General features: G+C 33.9%; 2 protein-coding genes across 3 annotated transcripts in view; one reads left to right on the forward strand and one right to left on the reverse strand.

The window, feature by feature from the left end:
- Positions 1 to 3,726: 3,726 nt before the first annotated feature.
- On the forward strand, positions 3,727 to 12,324 carry LOC110467089 (hydroxyacyl-thioester dehydratase type 2, mitochondrial-like). Its single transcript, XM_021524003.1, has 4 exons — positions 3,727 to 4,130; positions 6,532 to 6,614; positions 8,592 to 8,692; positions 11,250 to 12,324. Exons 1-4 carry the CDS (start codon positions 3,841 to 3,843, stop codon positions 11,307 to 11,309), a joined length of 534 nt encoding a protein of 177 aa, XP_021379678.1. The 5' UTR covers positions 3,727 to 3,840; the 3' UTR covers positions 11,310 to 12,324.
- A 1,082-nt stretch (positions 12,325 to 13,406) lies between these two features.
- The window catches only part of LOC110467105 (isthmin-like), a 41,415-nt gene continuing 31,510 nt past the window's right edge, over positions 13,407 to 23,311 (reverse strand). For both annotated transcript variants that reach the window (XM_021524024.1, XM_021524023.1), the window contains exons 5-8: positions 19,849 to 19,992; positions 18,554 to 18,652; positions 16,587 to 16,995; positions 13,407 to 16,065 (exon numbers count right to left, since the gene is read on the reverse strand). In XM_021524024.1, the coding sequence (XP_021379699.1) occupies positions 15,966 to 16,065; positions 16,587 to 16,995; positions 18,554 to 18,652; positions 19,849 to 19,992 (752 nt within the window). In that variant the 3' untranslated portion in view covers positions 13,407 to 15,965. The remainder of the gene's footprint in view (positions 16,066 to 16,586; positions 16,996 to 18,553; positions 18,653 to 19,848; positions 19,993 to 23,311) is intronic.

Raw genomic sequence — 23,311 nt, forward strand, 5'->3', positions numbered from 1 at the left:
TTTAATTATGAAAGTAATTTGACATCCTTTAGGTAAAATATGAACTAAAGTACCTGCTTTATCAAAATAAGTAATTAAAGGAATTTAAGGAATATTGTTTCTAATTTATTTTTGGGGTAGTTCCTGTTCATTTGCGAAACTCTTATTTCATTGTACATGCGGTTTTATACTCTAATAAGTTTCGTATTATTATCTGCCTTAAATCGAAGCTAATTTATAGATAAATGTATATTCATTGCCACCTTTTCCATTTGAAAGTTGACGTTCGATTATTTGTTTATTTAGGGTTTTACGTCCTGGCAACAGCTACGATCAGGCTGTGTCCACTTGTGGTGGGGCTATTCAAGGACCACTCTAAAGTCCTGCTGCATTGAAATACCATAACCTGGACACGGTACAGCATGACACTCCACGTGCACTAGGTCACATTATTCGGACGACGGGCTAAGCAGGAGTGTTGTAAAGAAGGCAATAGATTGACTTTGATTTGTTTAACCCTTTCACCCCTATGTAACTTTAGTAGACTCAACCATGCATTGATATGAGTGAGTTAATTATGGTCTACGGAGGTGAAAGGGTTAAAGGGCACTCTCGTCTGTGTCTTCTGATTAGTAGACGTTGAAGAAAGCTAACTGATCTGCTGTCCCCATTGTAATATTTTGGATCTTTATAATATGTATTATGGCCCGATATGGAAAACCAAATAGCATACATATATTTTAACGCCCGAATTTCGGGAAAGTGTGCATTAGGGATTGAATTAGGGCTTACGTGCACATTTGCTTGAATTTGATAGGTCCAAACATCAGGGGTGTGATCAATCACTCAAAATTCATGCACCGGTGCCTATATCCATACAGGTGTTCCCCAGTACTATAAGCTGCGAAAGAAACTCCTGAAGGATTTAGGAAACAAAATGTCTGCTGTATCCTTCTGCATATTGTCGTAATAGTGATAAATATGGGGACTCCTGAAGCATTAGAGATTTCCTTTCGTGTTTTATGCTTAGGAGAAATTGAAGAATCCAAAATTGATTAGTTGACTTGAAACATATTTTATTAACCAAAATTGGAAAATAGGATTTGGCACAAGTTATTACAACTTATGACGCAAATGATTAGTTCTGTCGTCCCAATTGCAGTACTTGGGACCAATATGTTTTCTTTTCTGACTTTCCTTTTCTTTCTTTTTAGCTATGTCTCCCACGGCTCCCGTCTCCTTCATATGATCTTGGTTGCTGTTGAACTTGGGACGTTAAACCCCTAACAAACGCGTGAAAGGAGGACGTCCTGGAACTATACATGCTCTTAATTGAACTTTTACGATTTGAATCTTAAAATGTAATGTGTTTCGGGAAAATTTGGCGAGATTTTACTCGATTACGCAATCTACCTGGAACGTAACAAAGAATGATTCATAAAAATATAAGATGTAGCTTCCTTCTCCGTTAACGTATCGCTCCAAAAATCATACATTGTCCAATCTTGTGAATGTGCCAGAGCAGGATCGGTTTGGACACGATTCAGAACAAACATTTTCCACGAAACAGGAAAACCTACTGATTTCATCAGTTGACGTGAAATGTGTCCGCCTTTATGATGGAATACCTGTACAACCCTGTGTAGAGTTGAGCGTTTATCAATGCATCAATATGCCTGGTGCACCGCGCAGCATGTCGTAAGGGGATTAGTCTTACTGCGATCTATATCTGCCATTCAACATCCGCTTAGAATGGCGGTTCATAAAGCAGACGACAAATAACAAAGGCATTACGCAATTACAAGAATAACTGAAATGTGTCCCAAACACAATTGGTTTTTTTATAGACAACTGATAAAAATGTGTGCTGGATTCTTAAGTGTACAATCGGGCACATTACGTTCTGATTATAGCTACAAAAAAGCAAAACAAAAGTTCTACACAATACAAAAAAATGGCATTAGAAATAATTAAACGTTCGTGTTGTGTGACTGAATAAGTTCAGATTTATTTGGCCGTATATAAGACTTGGGACTCTACGAGATAAATTGTTTCAAGTTTTTTATTTATTTTTTATTGTTATTATTATAATCCGAAAGTCAAGTATCCGTATAGCAGACCTGTAGCATACCATACATGATATGTAGACACTTGTATGGCTTGGTACGGTTTTCTTTTTATTTAATTAATGTTTTAAAGAAGAGACCGGATATCCCTAATCTGATTGATTTATTGATAGCTTTATGACTCAACCTTTTGTCAACTGAAAAAAAGGGATTGTGTGTTATTTCGAAAAATAGGAACAATTTCGTCCTGAATTGAACAAGAGTTTATTGTTCAAATAATTGAAAATGTCGAGAATAGATTACTATCTGATTTGTTGTTGTTCGCCCTGTCAGAGTGTACTTTCCCTTTTGTTTACGTGGAGATTTTGCCTTCAAAGTAATAAAGTATTACATGCAGAGGGAGAACAGACACTTAGTAATTTATCAGTACCAAATAATTATAATATATCATTTCTGATTAATTTACTTATCTTAAATATTTAAAAATTGTTTTCTTCTTGATTTTTTACACTGTGAATATTTAAATGGCGTTAAAAGTGTTGGCTTTGGTACCGAATTATAAACATGTTAACTGTTGAAAGGTACACCGGTCGATCTCTACCAAGTGTAGCACTTTTGTATCTCAATACTTGTGTCAAAGTTGTTGTTGATGAAAGTATGTTTGAAATGTAACAGCCGACTACTAGTATAGTCTATAGATGGATTCAGTGGATGGCCGATCGCGGATACGGTGTACGAACTGTACTGTAGATCAATCCAGACACATCATCATCATCATCATATCATCCTATGTTTATTTCCTCAAATCTGAGATACATTTACATCGAAATCAAATAATAAAGAAGGGTAATAAAGTACATTTAGTACTGATATGTTCTATGTGCATACATGTTTAACATACGTACTCCATAGTATGTATCAATTGACATAGATATCAATGTATAATACTGTAAATTATATTGATATTTCGTTATGGTTAAATTATTATTTATATAAATACATTCAAGGATTTAAAGTTGTACTTCTTCTAATCATGAAAATACCCTTATTAAACCTCATTGTTCGTATTTATTCTTAATGTATCGTAAGAAATAATATGCAATTCTTATACGAGTATTGTGTCCACTGTATACCGTCAGTTTAGGCATATGTTNACACTCCTGCCAGGCCAATGCCACAGACCAGAGAAACAACTCCATGGCTGAAAAGGAGAAAGAGAAAAACTCCTCTTAATGAGAACACAATGATGTAAGAAAAAACGAATTAAAGATTTTCACACTCATTTATTAAACAAACTATATTCAAAATGGGATTCTTTTTATTGGAATGTCACATTTCATGTCATATATATACAATACATAGTACTAATCATTTGGGGGAAAAGAAAGATCCACAATACTATGTTAATTTCACTACATCTTGTAACAGTTAACGTTGTAGCTATATCAAACCAGTATATATGTTTATGATGATAATTGTAGCTTATACTTATATTTTGTGTTTTTTTCAGGGGTGTCACCTATGGATATGCTTTCACTATCAGCAGAATTGCATCAACTGTGGTCAACTGTAGAGATGCAGGAAAAAAACATCAGCGAGCTGAAAAAGAAGCAGCAGCCCATAACACCATTTGGAGTGCTTTAAATTGGGGTTGAACAGTATCAGTCCGAGAGTTATCGTTCTTGATTTAAGCTCTTTTGTGGGCGAGATAAAAATGTTAACATGACCATAAACAAAAATAACCCGGGAGCGCCAGAGAAGTCCGTCTCTTCGTCTTAGACTTTAACGGGGATGTATGACATCACAACGTATCTACGACGACCTTCGGTTCTGGTACAACACAATTCTACTCTCAAATAAGATGGCACCATTGACCATGCTGTCGCACATCAGACGGGCATTCTGCACAAGGACACACAGTTTGCAAACCGGTAGCAAAGCATCGCTAACGAAAGTGTTTACAGCAGAAGAAGTGAAGACATTTTCCGAGATCAGTCAAGACAAAAATCCTATTCACATCGATCCAGAATATGCTGCAAATACTAGATTTGGGAAATGTATTGTCCATGGCGTTTTATTAAACGGGTATGATTTAATCTGAAAGTGAAGTGCAGCTTTAATTCATCTATACACATTTATGTACATATGTACAATGTCAAAATACAGGTAATACCCTCGCCAGTTGTTACATCTGTGTTGACAGACAAGGCGAGTATGTGTATCAATACAGCCACATGGTCACACCTATTTGATATTTGAGTGAAGTAGAAAAGTTTTAAAAAGAATGCATTATACTACTGAGGATCTTCTATTATTTATTTATAGCTATTTATATATTCTAAAGATGTAGATAGTAGGACGTGTAATATTGTAATAGGAAAGAGAAAATGCACAGCTAGACCAGCATTCAAACCGGGGACCTTCAAACTCCAGACAGATGCTCTTACTAATTGAGCTACCCCTTTGCCAATGATTGACCCGGTCCAGTTTCAATATATTTTCTCCTTTCATTTTCTAAGTCTTCAGGGAAGAAGACAGCACTATTTAAATCCCAGGCTCGAGTAACCCTATGCTTAGTAATAATATTAATACCCAGTCTCATCATCTCCGGCCGAGATACAATATATAAAAATTGTCTCGTCATCAGAAGCTACATTATCACAGCTACCCCTTGCTGAGCATACACACTATATAACTAATCAAAGGTTCTCACAGGCACCACTGTAATATGTTGTTTGCAAGGCCAGACCAGAATTCTAACCTTGACCTGTCAACTTAAGACAGACTTCTAGACCAAGTGAGCAACCTGGTCACTGGCGATGAACTCAGTCCAGTTCAGGTTAAATAAATCATTTAGGCTTATACACATGTACACAACATGACATATGTACAGGCATATATATACATGTATATACATGCATGTGGTGATGGATTAATTGGATTGCCATTCTCTATCCAGAAAGATACTTGGTTAGTGCCTGCCTTCTAACTTTATAGGCAGGTAGTCATAGTCATGGAACTGGTTTGAATGGGAATTGATGGTAAACTAGCTCTATCATTAGATACATACAATGCAGCAAGAAAAATATTTTTTGATGTGATTTCTTTCATTGGACCAGTAGTTCAGGTAGATTAATTATAGACTCTCAGTTCATGATGAGCCGTAAGTAATTGGTTATCACAGTGACATTTAAGGTTGTAAGGCAAGTTTTTATCACAGCGGCCTAATCCATATTTGGGCTAGAAAGAATTTCCCTTCCACTCAGTTTATAGAGTGTCAGGCTGGGAAGCTCAGGGTAGCTGATTCAATTCCTGATGAAAGGAGTATTTCACACTACTGTCCATCTCATACAGTCAGGAAATGGATATTAATGATAAAGTAGTACTGGATTTAAATTACCTCTTCTGTCAAGTAACCAGAAAAACAGACTGTTAGTTCTTAAATGATCAGGTAACCAAAGTAATGGGTTTAAAACAGTTTATATGGCCAGTGCTCTCTATGGTCAGGTAGTAATACATTGCCTGTGACCTCCTTGGGCTGATGATGGTATATTGTCTTTGATCACTATGGTAAGTTTGAAATGAATAGCCAGTAAGATCAGGTAGTTATGGCTGCTTTGGGCAGGTATAGTCTTGGAATATCAGAGACCTAGATGCTCAGGTACATAAAGGATTTTCTCTGGTGTCTATGGGTTATGGGTTGTAAATGACCTCTATGGCCAGGTAGTGATGCCAGACAGGGATGTACAAATCTACAAACCCGACATTCAAGGTTATTAGTTTTATATCTGGGTCAGTGAAATATTTTTCAGATTTACTATGAAAATGTAAGTTGGTGTAATAGATGAATTCAACATTAACCTGCAGTTAGTACTATAAATAGGAAATTGTACACCCCAGGATAGGTTGACTGGACTGTAAATGGTGTCTATGGGCAGGAAGTATTGGTTTATCGCAGTGAACTCTCTGGTTAAATAAGAATAGGTAATGATTGCAAATGCTCTAAAACATTTCAGTCATTAACAAAATTACATTCTAGTTTTTCGAGTGAAGTGCTGGTATTGTAATTTCAGTTTTTGATTTGTATTCACAGAAGTGCCCTAGACAAGTTGTTTGACCTCAGATCATGATAAAAATTCCAAGATGTCATATGCGTGGAAGAATTAAACTAACCTTGAAAATAAAGTAGTAAAGTATATTACAAAAATAGTACCTATAACTTACATGAGAAAAAATTATATTAATCTCATCAAAGCAAAAAATAAAATTAAAGAATATATAAATTCCTCTCCCTACCTACCTACCTACCTTATTTTATTGTCCAAACAGGAACCACCTATTAGTCTGTTTAGCCTGGTATGAAGTTTTTCAGAAGATGACAGTTATCCAGTTTAAGATAATAAAGTCTTGCTATTTACATTAGAAAAGGTAGCCTCAATACTATTACTATTGACTAACAGGATTGTACCTTTGATTTATTGTATAGTTTACTGTCAGCGGTGTGTTCCACCAAGTTGCCAGGACCGGGTGCTGTATACCTGTCTCAGGAATTAAGATTTGTGGCTCCAGGTAAATTTGAGAAATACTTGGAAATATATTTTTTATATGCTAACTAGACCAGATTAGACATTTTGGATTGCCTTATAAACTGATTTGTGAGTTTGATTCTTTTTATGAATTAAAAAAAAAAATCTGTTAATTTCCCAATTCAATGTAGGTTGACTAGGCAGTTCACAGATTGAAACAGGAAGTAAATCTTGTAACTTGAACTCAATTTACCTGGTTATCGTATGTGTTTAGTCAAACAAATCAAGCTGACACTCAAATTGCAATCTTTACTCAGTGTAATTAAACAAGGTCCTTAACAGTTGGTTTTTTGGCGCAAGGCATTCCTTGGATAAGCATTGTTAGGTCATTTGACTTATGCTATGACACTTAGTTTTAAGACTTTTTAGTCAAAATGTTACATCGGGAGATACTTATACGAGGCAGCCTATTCAGTAATCCTAACTGAACAGAGTTTATGATCACTGGGTAGTGTCAACTTTACGATGGAAGTAATAAAACAGTTCTTAGGTTTTCTTGAAGACAGGAGCTTCTGTCCTAATACAGATAAAACTTGACTGATGTAACGAACCATTCATCTTTAAATTGATTTTTCAATTTAAGATTCAGAAATTACACGATTTTATGTTATACTTTTTTATTAAATGTGATTTTTTTTACTTGAAGGGCACCACCTTTCAAAATGATTTTGCTGTCTTGCAAAATTTCCAGCTTAGTAGAATGTATATACAAACATGTTTATGTATAGAGATGTTTTAATTCTATGTACATTTCATACACACACGATTATACAAATACATTTCTATATAGGGTGCCTTTGTGTCACTTGTTGTGTGTTTACCTACGATCAATATTTACAACGGGTCATGATAAATGCATATGTCGGGTTATTAAGTTCAATTTCAATGGATCGGACAATTCAGTGTTTGCCATTACACATAACCATTATAAATGTCCGTAGACTGTGTTTATCCGCAATCATTCAGAGTTCATCGTTACAACCACACCCTCTTTATATAGCAGTCATCGATCTCTTGAACATTTCCACAATGTCAGCAGGAAATGGTTTTATCACAGTTGACAGCTCTATTGTATACCTACCCGTAAATACCATTCAGCTGGTGTACAAAATGATTTATCAATTTTTCCTAGAATAATTTGAACTATCAATTTCTTTTGACATGCCTTGAATCTTTTATTAGTGTATTTGCATTTTGTTTTCTCACTTACATTTCAAATTGTTGTCAATGCATAGGAGATTAGTTTTGGCCATTTTAGCATAGATTACAATATATATACATTTTCATAAATGAACTGGATATTAATATATACACAATTTTAAGAGTCTTAATGTTTTAAAAATCATGAAAAACCTATGGAAAAATTTAAATGAGACTGTTATCTGCTAACAAGACTAATTTTACTTGTCTACTGATCTGACAAAAGCCATTGTTTGTCCTCTAGATCTGTTATAACCTTTAACATTTTTGCCCTACCAAACTTTACGAACACTATTAATATACCTGATCTTTATAACAGCTTTATTGTTGCATGATACTGGTCACATGACGGGGCAATACAACATCATGTCGCCCTCACACGCTCAAGTTTTCCTGATCATAGTTACCTTATTATGAGCCTCTATAGAAAAATCTGCAAGAGCCACTACAATCTAGTTCCGAATGACCGAGGCAGACCACATTGGCGCTTCAACCTGATAATCTCTACTATAGTGTTATTGTTTTTATATTTTTTTTCAGCATAATAAAACATGTGTTGCCCTCACAGTAGGGAATTACGATACTCTGTTTCTCCTCAAATCCCCCAAAATTGACTTATAGCATTGCTCATCTTTTAGTTGACTGTTAATATTGCTAATAACCCCTTTTATGTGTATATTCTGAATTTTCTAACATCATTCCGATCCCCCATTAAAACAATTGCTTTTCCCCATAATTATTATTTTTTATTATTTTGTAGCTTTCATAGACCGGTCTGTCACAGCTGAGGTTGAAGTACTGAATATTGAAAGACTGGTCATGACTTTATCAACAACTGTTCGAGAAACTGAGACACAGAAGGTAAAAAGATATTTTTTTAACTTCAACATTAATTACAATTGATAAGAAATGGAGCTTTGTGAGAGTTTAAGAAGAAAATGTTGTCTCTCAATAAGATTTCAGACACATTATCACTATTCACTAGTGATGATATACAGGGACTACCTTTACTGTGGTAAAGATATCAGAAATATAATATCTCTACTAGTGATGATATACAGGGACTACCTTTACTGTGGTAAAGATATCAGAAATATAATATCTCTACTAGTGATGATATACAGGGACTACCTTTACTGTGGTAAAGATATCAGAAATATAATATCTCTACTAGTGATGATATACAGGGACTACCTTTACTGTAGTAAAGATATCAGAAATATAATATCTCTACTAGTGATGATATACAGGGACTACCTTTACTGTAGTAAAGATATCAGAAATATAATATCTCTACTAGTGATGATATACAGGGACTACCTTTACTGTAGTAAAGATATCAGAAATATAATATCTCTACTAGTGATGATATACAGGGACTACCTTTACTGTAGTAAAGATATCAGAAATATAATATCTCTACTAGTGATGATATACAGGGACTACCTTTACTGTAGTAAAGATATCAGAAATATAATATCTCTACTAGTGATGATATACAGGGACTACCTTTACTGTAGTAAAGATATCAGAAATATAATATCTCTACTAGTGATGATATACAGGGACTACCTTTACTGTAGTAAAGATATCAGAAATATAATATCTCTACTAGTGATGATATACAGGGACTACCTTTACTGTAGTAAAGATATCAGAAATATAATATCTCTACTAGTGATGATATACAGGGACTACCTTTACTGTAGTAAAGATATCAGAAATATAATATCTCTACTAGTGATGATATACAGGGACTACCTTTACTGTAGTAAAGATATCAGAAATATAATATCTCTACTAGTGATGATATACAGGGACTACCTTTACTGTAGTAAAGATATCAGAAATATAATATCTCTACTAGTGATGATATACAGGGACTACCTTTACTGTAGTAAAGATATCAGAAATATAATATCTCTACTAGTGATGATATACAGGGACTACCTTTACTGTAGTAAAGATATCAGAAATATAATATCTCTACTAGTGATGATATACAGGGACTACCTTTACTGTAGTAAAGATATCAGAAATATAATATCTCTACTAGTGATGATATACAGGGACTACCTTTACTGTAGTAAAGATATCAGAAATATAATATCTCTACTAGTGATGATATACAGGGACTACCTTTACTGTAGTAAAGATATCAGAAATATAATATCTCTACTAGTGATGATATACAGGGACTACCTTTACTGTAGTAAAGATATCAGAAATATAATATCTCTACTAGTGATGATATACAGGGACTACCTTTACTGTAGTAAAGATATCAGAAATATAATATCTCTACTAGTGATGATATACAGGGACTACCTTTACTGTAGTAAAGATATCAGAAATATAATATCTCTACTAGTGATGATATACAGGGACTACCTTTACTGTAGTAAAGATATCAGAAATATAATATCTCTACTAGTGATGATATACAGGGACTACCTTTACTGTAGTAAAGATATCAGAAATATAATATCTCTACTAGTGATGATATACAGGGACTACCTTTACTGTAGTAAAGATATCAGAAATATAATATCTCTACTAGTGATGATATACAGGGACTACCTTTACTGTAGTAAAGATATCAGAAATATAATATCTCTACTAGTGATGATATACAGGGACTACCTTTACTGTAGTAAAGATATCAGAAATATAATATCTCTAATAGTGATGATATACAGGGACTTCATGTACCTTTGCTATTAGAAAAATTATCACTTTATAATGTATGGGATCACCTATTATTATTACTCTTTATATCAATTTTGCAGCGTTAAAAATAAAATTTGTTAAAAAAATGAATTACTATGAAGGAATGTTTACTGAATTAAATCTGTTATTCATAAACAATTAATCACAGAGTTACTTACATAGTGTTATTCTATGCTGAAAGTTTCAAAATTAAATAACCCCTAATTTTGATATCTTCATAATAATAGCAGTTAAAATAATAAGACTTTTTGATGTTTGAATATAATAAACAGGAAGTTCAGTGGTTTTATTAAAATAAAATGATAAAGTCAGTGGTTTCTTGATGAATATCAAGTATATATCATTGGTATGGGATAATTGATGTTTTCACTCGTGCTTCACACTTGAAAATAATAATATCAACATCATCCTATTCTCGTTAAATACATTTGAAATTCAATGAAAATCCTGTATTTTTATATACAGACATTAAATATTATATACTAGACAGGTACTGATCGAGGCACCATTTTGTATTAGGATGTTAACAGTTATAAAGTTATTTTTCTTTTAAGTACAAATATTAACTGCAACTATTCGCATGAATTAATATACAACCGCTATTTAGCATGGTGTACATATACATCTTTAATGAAGTATGATCACCTATATGTGTGTTTATATTCTCAATTGTTTCTATTTATGTCAGGTTCTGATGGAAGGATCAGCCAGGCTTATGATACCAAAGCATTTGGCTAGGGGGAGGTAACCCTTGTGAACTTGGCTCAGGAAATCTCTGAGAAATTGTTTTGTCTATCAGACTCCCCTTGCTACAACTCTGCATGAGTTCTTATCTAGGAATTTGCCGTATGGTTTTATTTACTGGACAAAACTTACAGTTGCAGTGTTTGGGTGAAAAAAGATCTTCAAAATGTACTTATCCTCTAGTCCGGACTGTGTTCAAGAGCAAATGAGAAACATGTTGAATGAATAGATAGAATTAGCTGTTGATGACAGAAATGAGTGGTGAAATGATTCTGTTTTAGTTCTAGAGTTTATCACAAGTCCCCTTTATATGGACCACTGAGGACACTTAGATATGAGAAATAGTAAAATGCAGATATTTACTACATGTTGAATTATTTGACCTTTCTATTTTTTTGGCCAGATATGTGCACGGTGTGAGATTTTAGAAAGATTTGTAACACCACGATATGTGCACGGTTATATATTTTAGAAAGATTTGTAACACCAGGATATGTGCACGGTTATATATTTTAGAAAGATTTGTAACACCAGGATATGTGCACAGTTATAGATTTTAGAAAGATTTGTAACACCAGGATATGTGCACAGTTATATATTTTAGAAAGATTTGTAACACTAGGATATGTGCACAGTTATAGATTTTAGAAAGATTCGTAACACCAGGATATGTGCACGGTGTGAGATTTTAGAAAGGTTCGTAACACCAGGATATGTGAACGGTGTGAGATTTTAGAAAGATTCGTAACACCAGGATATGTGCACGGTGTGAGATTTTAGAAAGGTTCGTAACACCAGGATATGTGAACGGTGTGAGATTTTAGAAAGATCCGTAACACCAGGATATGTGCACGGTGCGAGATTTTAGAAAGGTTCATAACACCGGGATATGTGCACGGTGTGAGATTTTAGAAATATCCGTAACACCAGGATATGTTTTGCATCAAAAGTTTGTGAATGTTATTGCCTTCCATTTAGTTATAAATGACATCAATAAATTTTAAAATCAATAAAAAAAATGTTTGTTTTCATTCGTGTTTTATGACAAGGATGAATTTCCTGCTATTTTGGTAGATTTTGTTTGTAATGTTTTGTTATATATCTTATATCATATGAATCCACTAACCAACGTCAGCCATATTTGTTGATGTTTTGGCATGATCAAGAAACGTATAAAGCCGTTATATACCACGTCTCTGCCTGATTAAAAGAGTAAAATATGCCACGTTAACCTTTTATAGTTAACTAGTATTAATATTATAGTATCATTCCATTTGTGCAAGATTATCCCAGATACATCTTTAAATGACCGTAGCTGTTGATAGGACGTTTAAACCCTTATAAAAACGAACCAACTAACAGAGATTTCTCCATGCTTTTCTTGTGCATACTCCACCCTGATGGGTTGTGCATGCATGTCTCTCCTACTTCTGACTTCTGTCCAAGTCGTTGATTTCATTGTTTCAAATATTGACCATAGAGAATCATTAATCCTTTATTCTAAAAGTCTTTTTCGGTTAACTAGTTTTCTTTGTGCCAGAAAGTGGAGCCTTGACCCGTATTCATGAAACCATTCTCGTGCCCTCGTTCAGATTTTAAGCCGAATTTCTCGTTCTGGTGAAAACATTGAAAAAATATATAATCTGTCAATGATTTGGAGACTAAAAGACGACAACCGTTTTAATTACTATATTTGAAGATTTTTACCGCTTTGCTTGATTTCAGCGAGTTTCAAGAAATTTGGTTTGAGCACTCAGAATCTATAATTGCTTCAGCATGAGAACGATTTCATGAATATACGCCCTGACGGTAAAACGGATGGAGACTAAGTGGAATTCCGGTACAGGTGTAATAATTAATCGTCTATTACAGTACAATGAGCAGGTTGCATTTAATCAGATACCAATTTGTTCCGAATTTCTAGTGTTATATTGGTGTTGACTGTTATGCTAGTTATGTTTCAAGTTCATATCGTTTTTATGTAATGTAATAAATAAGGTATTGTATAGGTACTATTTTGGTCAAATTTTCTGGTAATAAATGAAATCTGCACTGTGCTGGATCAAGTAAAAAAGATAACAATATCAGATGATGTATTTGGCAATAATTTTAATCTTTCGTTTCGCTGCCATTTTCTGAACATTTATATATAAAACAATTCTAACAACATCTAAAATATAACATATTTGTTGTGCAGGATGAAAAACAAGTCTGTTGTCTGCATCATGATCGTGTGGATCCATGGCTATTAGTTACAGGGTCGTATGCGTTGACTGTCATGGGTTCGATACAGAAACATAGTTACTAGAATGCAACCTAAATACTAAACAAACCGAAGTTAAATATGAAGCCTTGAATACATGTAGCTGTGTGTATTCCGTCTTTGCGTATTGCAGAGTTATCTTCTCTTGGGAGCGGATATTGATTGTTACGTCATGGGTTTGTGTGAGAAAATTGCGTCGTTTTCTCAAAAATTGATGACGTTACTCTCACAAACAAGTGACGTAACAATCAATACCTGCTCCCAAGAGAAGATAACTCTGCAATATGCAAAGACGGAATATCAATATTGTGAGAACAGAAACGTGTTTAATGAAATTACTCCAGCATAATATCCGAACATTAAAGTGCCACATCAGGGCTAATTGTTCTTTCATAAGACATTTAGAGCGAAAAGTACATATTTTACTCAATATTTCCAGTTTGGGTGAAAATGATTCAGTTGGAATCCCAATACGGAATATGAGTGCTCTATTTTGAATGTGTGTCTATCACAGACTTGTTAATTTCACGTCCATACCAAATAGTAAAAAGTTAGATAAATATAACTAAGAAATCCAGATGAGAATATAAATGTCAAAATATGGATACTGAAAAAAATATAGAAATACGAGTATTTGAGGTATCATAACGTGAATGTCATTTGGATCACATAAAAGCTTTCAATAACATTGTTCAAGAATATCAAAACTATTACTTTCAAGGTTGTGAAGAAAACGTTATATCAAATAAACATGACTTGAATTCGTTCCTGTAAGCCCTTATTTTCACGAATAACACGTTTCAATCCTTTATCACTAGGGCGTATTCAAAATGATGATAACAATTCTGTACCTGCCTGGTGATAACTCAAAACCTGCGTTAGATGAAATTCTTTAGTACACGTGCCCGACAACAGCCCGGTGTATCGCTCACCTACCTGGTGATAACAAACGTGTGTTTAATTAGGTACTATATAACATGAATCGTTCATCTGGCTTTACTTCCGTGGTTGCAGTGAAACTGCGAATATGACTATTAAATGGCACAAGTGAAATGCATCGACATACCACAAAAAATGTATATTTACAAAATAATTTGTAAACCTGAAACAGCAAAAAGTTACCAATCAATATTCATAAAGTCAAACAGACATACAAATATCGACCTCCGAGTCGCTTAGTAACGAATACATGTAGTGGTTTTTTTTATACAAGACTCATTATATATGCCCTAATGAGTTGCCATTTCCAATAACAAAGTGATCATGTTTTTGTCTTTTGTACATCATTAAACCAAACAAAGACAACTGTATATACAGCGTTACGTCACTGCTATGCCGTATTTGAACAAAACAGAAAAGCATTAAAACTACTGACAGGAACATCGTTTCTTGACATCACCTGAAGCGACATTTAACAATATTGGATTATGTAGTTATTGCCATATAGACTTTACGGGATTATCTAATCTTTGCGGGTTATGTTAATATTTATTAAAAATCCCACAAAACTAAAACTCTACGAATTCAAAACATGGTCAACTTTGTGATTGTCAATTGGTCCGGTTTGATTATTTTTCAACAGACAGGCTAACCAATGCTGTAACAGTGCACCGAAAAGAGCTGAGGTTATCAACTACATACAATAAAAATGTTCTTGAACCAACAATAAAGAGGAATTAATTTCTTAAGTTCTAATCTAGACTAGTCTACGTATTTGTTGATCAAGAGAAACATACTACGAGGTATATTATTATAATAGAATGATTGTAATTGTTTTGTGTATTTGATAAATACTTGTGAATGCTGATGCAACGAGAAACTCCCAGCTGAAGAGTTTTATCCTTTTGTTTAAAACATTAATATGTCCGTGTTTTACTACATGTGTATATATAAACAATATTTACATTTCAGATGGAATGAATCGCCATTGTTATTTTTAACAAAAATATTTACAACAAATATTGCATGGACGCAATATACCATTGTCATTCTCTCCCCAGCTTTCATGTCGTAGAATTGAGTCAAACTGGTGAGAATAATGGATACACGTCAAGGTAGTTTTACCTTATGCAAACATCAGTTCAGAATGTTTGGATTCATGAAAACTGCACCACACCACTTGTCTTAATTGTCAATGTCAACCTTTGGTAGACTTCATATCTACTGCCCTGAGAGACCTACCCCTTTCGACATGGGGTCATCTAGTTCTATGTCTACCGACACAGTGGAAAGCAGTCGATAAACTGCAGCTTAACTTCTATCTATGGTTTATATCACTGCTGATAAACTGACCACGAGAAATCATTTTCGTTTCAACCAGATGTCAGCTATTTCAACCCGTTTTCAGCTGTCTATTCTTTATTTCACCCGTTTTAATCCACATCACACACAGTAGGTTCAAAAGTTTTTCGCCTGTTTGACCTGCCGCAGGAATTCCTTGCTTCGTGGATTTTCTTCACACTCCTGGATGTTATTTGGAGGAATGATCTCGTTGTATCTAAAACGCACACAAAAATATAATATCAATACACACTTTCTGTACAATATGAATAATAATAAAAGCGTTTGTAGTTTGTAATTAAGTGTTTAATGAGAGACGTATTTAAATCTTTCCAGAGATATTTACGTTTATTTATACATCATAAACCGGGATATTTCGGCGTCGCTAAAAGACGAATGTAAAAAACACACGTGATTGTACTTATTATAGATACACTATGCCATTTTTTAATTACAATGCATTATATCGGTGATGCTAGGGGCAAAAAAAAAGGTTGAAACCTCAGTTGTTTTAAACTACTGTTGAAACAGATGGGGGAGTTGCATGAATAAGAAATTTAGAAATTAGAGGAGTAAAAATTATTTAGACGCTTTGTGACCAAATCGGTGTTAATATACTGTCGTGTTCCTTTCCTCATGTGTTCAATAAGTGAAGGGGATAAATAACTAAGTTTTTATCATTTTAAAAGTCTTTGAAATATGAGAGATTGCCACACTGTTCTACTGTCTACAACTCACCGAGTCCAGTCTCCTTTACATATGATCCATGGACTGATATCTACTTTTTGGTGAAGTTCTGGTGAGATCTCGGGGCTGATGAGATTTGGTGTTCCTGCGCTTTTACCTCTGGTGATTAACCTGTTTGCGGAGTCATAACAACAGTGCTGCGCCGCAAGTGTGTCTGTACCGGGGACAAGTTTGGACCGGATGCAGTATTGTGCCGCTGGTTTGTAAATGGCCAGAGCCTCGTCTGCTCCACTGGCGTCAAGCCACAGGTAGTGTTGTTTCTTCTGCTTGTCCCAAACCTTTTCATTGTAGGACAGGTGGAGAGGGTAGGTACAAGGACAAGATGGCAGGTCTGTCTTCTCGAAGTACTCGTCGATCACTTCTCTGTTACAGTCCATCCACGTCCCACAGTTGTCCACCTCTGTAGCAAAATAAAGCAATTAACATGAAAAGAGTAATATTTTCTCTGAAACCTGGCTGGATGTCAATAATTTCTTTTTAACTTCTCCTAGGTAAGATTTGTAACACGCTTTCCTAATGTAAGAGTTGTAAGAACTAAAAAAATAATCATTAGACTATATGACAAGCAAAACTTACAAAATATATTATCATCGAAGGAACTGAACACTGTGCGCGATATGGTTCTTTTAGTGAAAGATTCTTCAACTGACGTAGGTGAGCTTACAAAGTGCTTAAGAACTATTTAATGTTTATATACAGTTTTTGTTCCCTGTAATGTTTTCCTATTTGGATGAAATGCAATAAAGTTGAATTGAAAAAGAATTTATGATCATATAAATGAAATAGAATTATACTATATATGAATACTATTGTTGTAATGATATGTGACACTGAAATACAATAAACTGTTTTATACTGAACAGTTTTGTCGGAGACAACGTGACAGGTAATGTAGACCGACCAGATCTTGTTTGATAATCAGCGTATTCATCATTTCCAAAATCGAAAAATAACCTTTAAAAATCGATTTTGTTACTGATGTATTAACAATATAAGTGCTGTAAGGGAAAATCTATTTACTTATTTTTAATGGAAAACGTGACTAATCTCAGATCAAAATGTCATTGTTAAATAGCAGCAATTGTAATGGATTTTGACAAGGATATGTTAATGTTAGACGACTAAAGGGAGACTACTCCACATTCCTTACATATTTTTTGCACTCAATTTTTTTTTCTGGCCTTCGTTTAGGTCCTCCTTTTCTGTCAAAAATGAAGCACCCCACTTGCACATGATATTAAGTTACGTCATGACATTTATGACGTCTTTGTATCGTTGTATTCGTTAGAATTCGGAGTTAAGTGAATATAGAGGAGCTGATGAGTTATCTATTCAAACCTTACAATATATTGATAATTGATATATTGATAATGCTGATAGATTACGGTGTATTGGCCAACTGCATGGTATTTTAGCGCTAATTTACTCAACGCGAAAATTGCCAGCATTTTCCTCGTGATACTTTCTACTTTTACAGTAGCTGGATTATGTTTCATTGACCGTGTGTACGGTAATGATCATGAGTTTGGAGTCTTCTCTCCACTTTAACGCAAACACAACAATAAGACAAATATCCATTTGCCGTACTAGCCCGTTTGCCCTTAGAGAAGCTTTCGTTTCAATGATCATGAATTTCGATTATGCATTCACTAAATTATCATTTCATAACCTTCACCATCTGTTCAAAATGTGTACGTGTTCAACTGGAGCTATCACCTGATAACCTGACCGAAATAGAACACTGTTCCTTTAATGTTGTATTGTATAAGTTATGACACACGTTTCACTACAAATAAATTATAAATCGTCTACCTCCGTCTTTTATATCGGACAATACGCGTCTGTCATGCTTTTAATTGCTGTACAATTGTTTCTCCCATCCACTTGGCTCCTGTGCCATCCACCTAGCTGTTTTCAACTTCTTACTTATATTCATATGAAATCATTTTTAAACTTACCTGGATCAATGTAATCTTTGCCAGGAGGCTTCGGTACAAAATTGTCGTTCTCCCACAGATAGAAACTACTGAAATGTTTCTTGCCACTTTCTTGTTTGCCTGCAATAAAATAAAAACTCGATATGACCACAGAAGTGAATACTCTTTCAAAACATTGTTTTCGTTTAAGATAAAGGGCGATTTTTCTTCGGGATATAAAAAATAGTTTATCTGAACGATAAATTCGCAGAGCAGATTCTTGCAAAGATTATTTTCGTCATAACCCTACGGGGTTTTATTTTCTAAATTGCCCTTGATTCTCAAAATATATTATATTTAAATACTATGTTAAGGAAATATGACAAAAAACGTTTAAAATAATATGAAAATTACACTTTATGTGCATAATATATTTGTCAAACGATAAGTTACGGAGCGTGCTTTTTAACCCTGTTTTTATGAAGGTATTCATAGAATCAATAAAGGGTTTTGCGTATTTGGAATGAAAACAAAGAAAAAATGTGATATCATACAAAAAATATCGACACCTATTCACATGGAAAATATCATTGTGTAGAGTGGTACGCCACCAAGTCATTTTTTACAAAATTCAGGAGAAGCTCATTTTTATAAATAAAGAAATAAAGATACGACTCAGCTGTTTGAGAAGCGAAACAATTTCGTTTTCCGACCGTGATCTTTCCCATTCTTGATAGCAACATCTATGCTTTCCTAAGTTTTGTTATTCAATAGCTTCCTCCGAATATCATCACTCCGTGATAAATTCGACTACTGTCGGACTAGCTTACAACACGAGGTTTCCGAAGATGTAGGTTGATGAAGACTGCGGACAAGTTTTATGGTCCTATCATAATCTCGTAGGGAAATATGCTATTTTTTGTTAGATATGAAGGTCGGCGTATTTATTGTGCTTTTTGGTGAGCCTTGTGGGTTTGTTATCACTATCAGAGTTTTCGATGTAAGGACGAAACTTAACTTGGATTTGACCAAGATTTACAGATATCGTCTATGAAGCAGAAGACGCTTTCCCTTCCGGAACCTCTGGACTTATTATCCTTTTCACGGGTCTCCGTGTACATTTTACATTTGTTCACTTTTACCCTAGTTTTATAGATTATGAGTTTGAATTATGGTTCTGTGGACACTTAGGTATTCTCTTGTTGTTGTGGTTGTTTGTTTTTTTGTATCATACTCAATGCATTGTAACTAATTGTCTAAATGTACGAATATAATTATAAAGCGTATTCATGATGTTCATTAACTTTTTTTTTTATAACATGCCAACATCAACTTACCGTTACCCTCACAAGATGGCATGAAACACACCATCGACTCCACTTCTTTACATGCCATGCCACATTTCCGGTTCCTTTCTTTCTGCCCAACTCCACATGTGGTGCTACATGGTCCCCACTCCGACCAGCTCCACTTTCCTTCACCTAAATGATTATTAAGACATTAAATTTAGAATGGGAAAATACACTGGATTCCGATACAAACGATCACATTCACGCAAGGAATGTTCACAGTAAGATTAATATTGCTATTGTCGTACTTCTTGCAACTTAGCTCCATTAACTTATTTTCCCAATTTTTATTACTTTCAAATTGAGTTCTAAATCTATATAATGCAATATACAAGTTTGTATGACACTAGGGATATATTTCTGAGGTACTTCAACAGTCTTCTTACTATGTAGTTATTTTAATTGTTATGTGACAGAATATACAAATTAATAGCAATTCATCAAAAAAATAATCAAAATCTATCCAAAGATACATTAGTGATAAGTACTTGTATACAAAAAATTCACTAATATTAAAATCAAATACATAGCGATTGGTTTCCTGGAAACGTGTACTGCGTCAATAAAAAAATCTTAAGCATTAATATAAAAACATTAATATAAAAGATTTAAAAAAAATCGTTTATTAATTAGAAACTAAAACGTGTTTTAGGATATCTGTAACGGTAGCGATAAAATTGATTTCGTAATTATATCATGCGATAAAAATGTTTGGTGTTAAAATTTCACGGATTAAAATTATCTTTTTTCTTTGGTTTCCTATAATATAAATACTATTCTACTGAGTTGGCAACTATATAAATATAACCCCATGCCAGCCATAAGTTGGCACGTTGAATATAATATTTGCTGATTGTACCACACGAAGATTATACCTCGATAGGTTTCACCCCATACGGAATTGATGTATTCCATTGATATATATTTACCCTCGCTAATTTGATGTGACCTAGAAATATATCAATTTGTTCTTTTGGCTAGACAGTTTATCGATCTTATCATTTTACAAATTGGTTTCGTCATAGATTCAAATAACTAGCTGATGGCGGAATGAGATAAAAAAATATATATCATAAAGTTGATGCGAAGCTTCTTTCAACATTGTTTTTGCATATTTGTCTTTTAACTTAATTTCCCAATGCTTTTAAATTAAATCTGAAATTACCATATTTTTACAACCTCTAATTTTTTCAACAGCATCGTTATAACATATTCAACTTTAGTTCAATTTGAATTTCCTTGAGAAAAAAAAAATGCCTTAGCCCTGTTAAGCCGTTACCCAAAACTCAAACACAATATCGCCTCACTCTACTGGATGAAAATCATTAGTGTAACCTTCATTTGTATGATGTATTTCATTACTTATTCAAATTAAATTGATTTTAGAAGACATGAAGTAACAGGTTCTTTAGTCAGTTTTTAAATGTTGAATTGAAATAATATATAGTTAAACCAAATTAAAATGTCTGCGAAAAGCTTGCTTTTCTGAAATTGTAATCGTCATTTTCATTTTTATTAAGAGTTTCAAAAAAATGTCCGAAACAATACATTTTTTCTTAAATTCCGGGGAGGTCTTCCTAATCCATTTTCCCATGAGAAGCATCGCACACTGATATATAGAACCGTGTATACGAGATTAGGGACAAGATAAAGCACATTTGTTGAACCTTTCAAGTATTAGGATTTATTTTACTTCCTCTATGAAAACTATGACAACTATCATTTTTGTTTTCAATTTCCATGCGAGGTCCCAAAAATCCCTTTCTGGCTTTGGTGTGAGAAGAGAAGCCAACACTCTTCCAGAGCCAAGACTGCTCGGTGTCTTAGCATGCTTTCCGTGGCAGCAAAAAAATTGGACGCCCTTTTCTAAAAATGCATCCGCCCCTGCACATTACATTCACAAACAATTACAGTAAGTTTGTGCCAAAAATTGATATGAAACATTCGAGGAATTAATTCATTATTTACGTACGGAGCCTTTCGCCTAAATACAATTCCTTCGCTATATTTGATATATTTCAGATTAGTTTAATGTGTTTTTCACATGTTTCTACCAAACAAGATATTACATCTATGAAAACAATCGCAATAGGATTTTAAATTAAAAGCAAATGATTTAATAAACTTTCAAAATGAGTGGTTATCAGAAAATCATAAATGAAATGCTACATGCTAAGATTTTAGGAAAAAACAAGCAGAACTTCATATGAGTCTATTAGTGGATATAGTTTGTGTCTGGTAAACTAATTAACTATTACAAGAATGAGGAATTCTAATTTCAAAGGACGTGTTGGTTGCATGCAATATACCATGTGAATCTTTTTATCTGCTCTTGGAATTTCTTAATTAATAAAATTTTGATATTATTGTAGTTTTTGTGATGGATACACTATACAATGTTTTGAATTTGCTTCTTTGCCATAGAAATGACGTGCTGGTGTGTTTGGTACGATGTATTATGAGAGGTTCTCCTAACACAGTACATCTAGCCCACTACTTGTACATTAAGATAAGGCATCTCAATGAAATGTTACTTCGCAGACCCAGACATCAATCACAACACCTCAACACTCTCGCGCCCCTCCTTCCTGACGCATCTTACAAGTTTACCTCATTTTTACGTTCATGTTTGTGTTATCGGTGTTGATAGGTCGCTCATAATACATAACAGATTAATGAAAAAATGAGAGGTAGCCAAACTTACATAAACTTCCACAACCAATTTGATTACTACCAAAGATGAAGCCAAACTTCAACAAACATGAATGCTATATTTGAAACAGTTTATAGGTGGTACCTGTATTTCCTCTTACTCCAGGAAGGTAACCAATAACAGGCCCGACTGTTTTATGATATCACAACTGAAATATAATCCTAAAATAATACTACATCACCTAGACGCCAAAATAATAAAACAGTCACAAACACACGGCATATTTTAGAGATTTGTATCAGATCCTCATATACATTGTATATGATAAAGTTTGAACATTGTGCAACTAGGTAAGGGTCGAATGCAGATTTTTGGTGTGCGTGTGGAATGTAGGGAGCAGGTCATATTTTCTATTCCCATGAAAAAAATATGTAGTACCAAAGATCAAGGAATGCAGTGCCGTTAACAATTTAACTTTACATGTAAAGAATTAATGTAGTATTTTTCAAACAAAATACAATGTAATATCGTCGCCTATGTGTAGTGTCTGTACTCTTATACTATTGCATACGTCCCTATTAAAACACATATGTAAAATTGAGTATTTTAACCATTTAAGAAACATACAAAAAGGTTTGGTTCGATCATCCACATTATCGACTATCCAATCCAAATCAGTTTCCAATTAGATTAACCTATTTTGACCAGTTCTGTTACCTCTAACAGTCACTAACTATTGAATTCGGTAGAATATCTACACGCGTTCTTTAGAATAACTTAAGCTTTTGCTTGAACTCT

This window comes from Mizuhopecten yessoensis, unplaced genomic scaffold (assembly GCF_002113885.1).
Source record: "Mizuhopecten yessoensis strain PY_sf001 unplaced genomic scaffold, ASM211388v2 scaffold11159, whole genome shotgun sequence".
NCBI lineage: Eukaryota > Metazoa > Mollusca > Bivalvia > Pectinida > Pectinidae > Mizuhopecten > Mizuhopecten yessoensis.

Coding starts and splice junctions, on each gene's coding strand:
- LOC110467089 (XM_021524003.1), top strand. CDS start 3,841: ATGACATCACAACGTATCTACGACGACCTTCGGTTCTGGTACAACACA. Junction 6,615..8,591: donor ATTAAGATTTGTGGCTCCAG/GTAAATTTGAGA, acceptor ATTATTTTGTAG/CTTTCATAGACCGGTCTGTC. Junction 8,693..11,249: donor GAGAAACTGAGACACAGAAG/GTAAAAAGATAT, acceptor TATTTATGTCAG/GTTCTGATGGAAGGATCAGC.